Source organism: Hipposideros armiger, unplaced genomic scaffold (genome assembly GCF_001890085.2).
Source record: "Hipposideros armiger isolate ML-2016 unplaced genomic scaffold, ASM189008v1 scaffold_55, whole genome shotgun sequence".
Taxonomy (NCBI): Eukaryota; Metazoa; Chordata; class Mammalia; order Chiroptera; family Hipposideridae; genus Hipposideros; species Hipposideros armiger.
In genome coordinates, this window is record NW_017731405.1 from 3878422 (window position 1) to 3879489 (window position 1068).

The 1068-nt window shown below is 33.7% G+C and overlaps 1 protein-coding gene across 1 annotated transcript in view; it reads left to right on the forward strand.

Moving 5' to 3' along the window:
* The window catches only part of POC5 (POC5 centriolar protein), a 29889-nt gene that overhangs the window by 11327 nt on the left and 17494 nt on the right, over nt 1-1068 (forward strand). Inside the window, 1 exon segment of the mRNA XM_019641004.1 lies at nt 286-500. Coding sequence (XP_019496549.1) covers nt 286-500 — 215 coding nt within the window.

The window sequence follows — 1068 nt, forward strand, 5'->3', positions numbered from 1 at the left end:
TCTTTTTTCCTGATCCATCTTAATATGGACATTTAAGTCCTTGAATAAACAAAGGGCCTGTTTATTAATGAATGAGACATGAAATTTTTTTAAATGACAAGATTTCATGCAAAGTAACTTAAAATAGGAAAAAATTCATATCCTTAGTATGGTGAATGTGAATTAAGAAGAGCTGTGACTGTCAAACTTGCAAATGTTTTCATTAGTGATTTATTTTTAATAGGTCTTATGTTGATTGCTTGTTCTGTTTTTTTTTTTTTTAATTTCAGTGTGAACAGTATTAAGGAACAAACTTCTTAATTGCCAGTGTATTTATTTTTCAGACAAACATCATATCTGAACTAACTAAATGGAGACTTAATTTTATTGATTGGCACCGCATGGAAATGAAAAAAGAGAAAGAAAAACATGCAGCACATTTAAAACAACTGTGCAACCAGATCAACAGCTTGAAGGAGCTGCAAAAAGCCTATGAAATCTCTATTGGGAGAAAAGATGAGGTCTTCTTTTCTACCTTTCTTGTTAACTGAGATTCAGTAAATGTCTTGCTAGCTAATAAATGCCAGAAACTGATTATTTAGGTCATGCAAGATACAAAGGGCAGATTGCTTCAGAAACTGGTAGAAAAATAGGTGCATAGATATACAATCTATTCTTCCTATTAAACATGCCAGGGTCACGTCATTTTATCTTTGCGATCAACTTCAATGTGCTTGAAGTTTTAAAAGTGCATGCTAAATATGGGCACACTAGTTTTTTTCTTCCCAATCTTTTCTTCCGAACTGTCCTTAAGAGAACATCAGGGAACTAGCATGACCCACATTTTAAACTATCTTTTTAGGGGTCATTTTAAGTATCTCACATTTTATCTGTGATGTATCTTTATTCACAGATGAAGTCTTTTCTTCTTTTATTGATAAACAGTTATTATTCCACTTTTGTTAGACTGTTAAGAACTTGAGAGTAAGGTTCAGATCTGTGCTAATTTTATGCCTCCAGACAGCAGATGGGCAACAAATCTGTGGCTGCCCCCAGGAGGATGGTGGTTTTCAGAGAAAAGGGACTCTC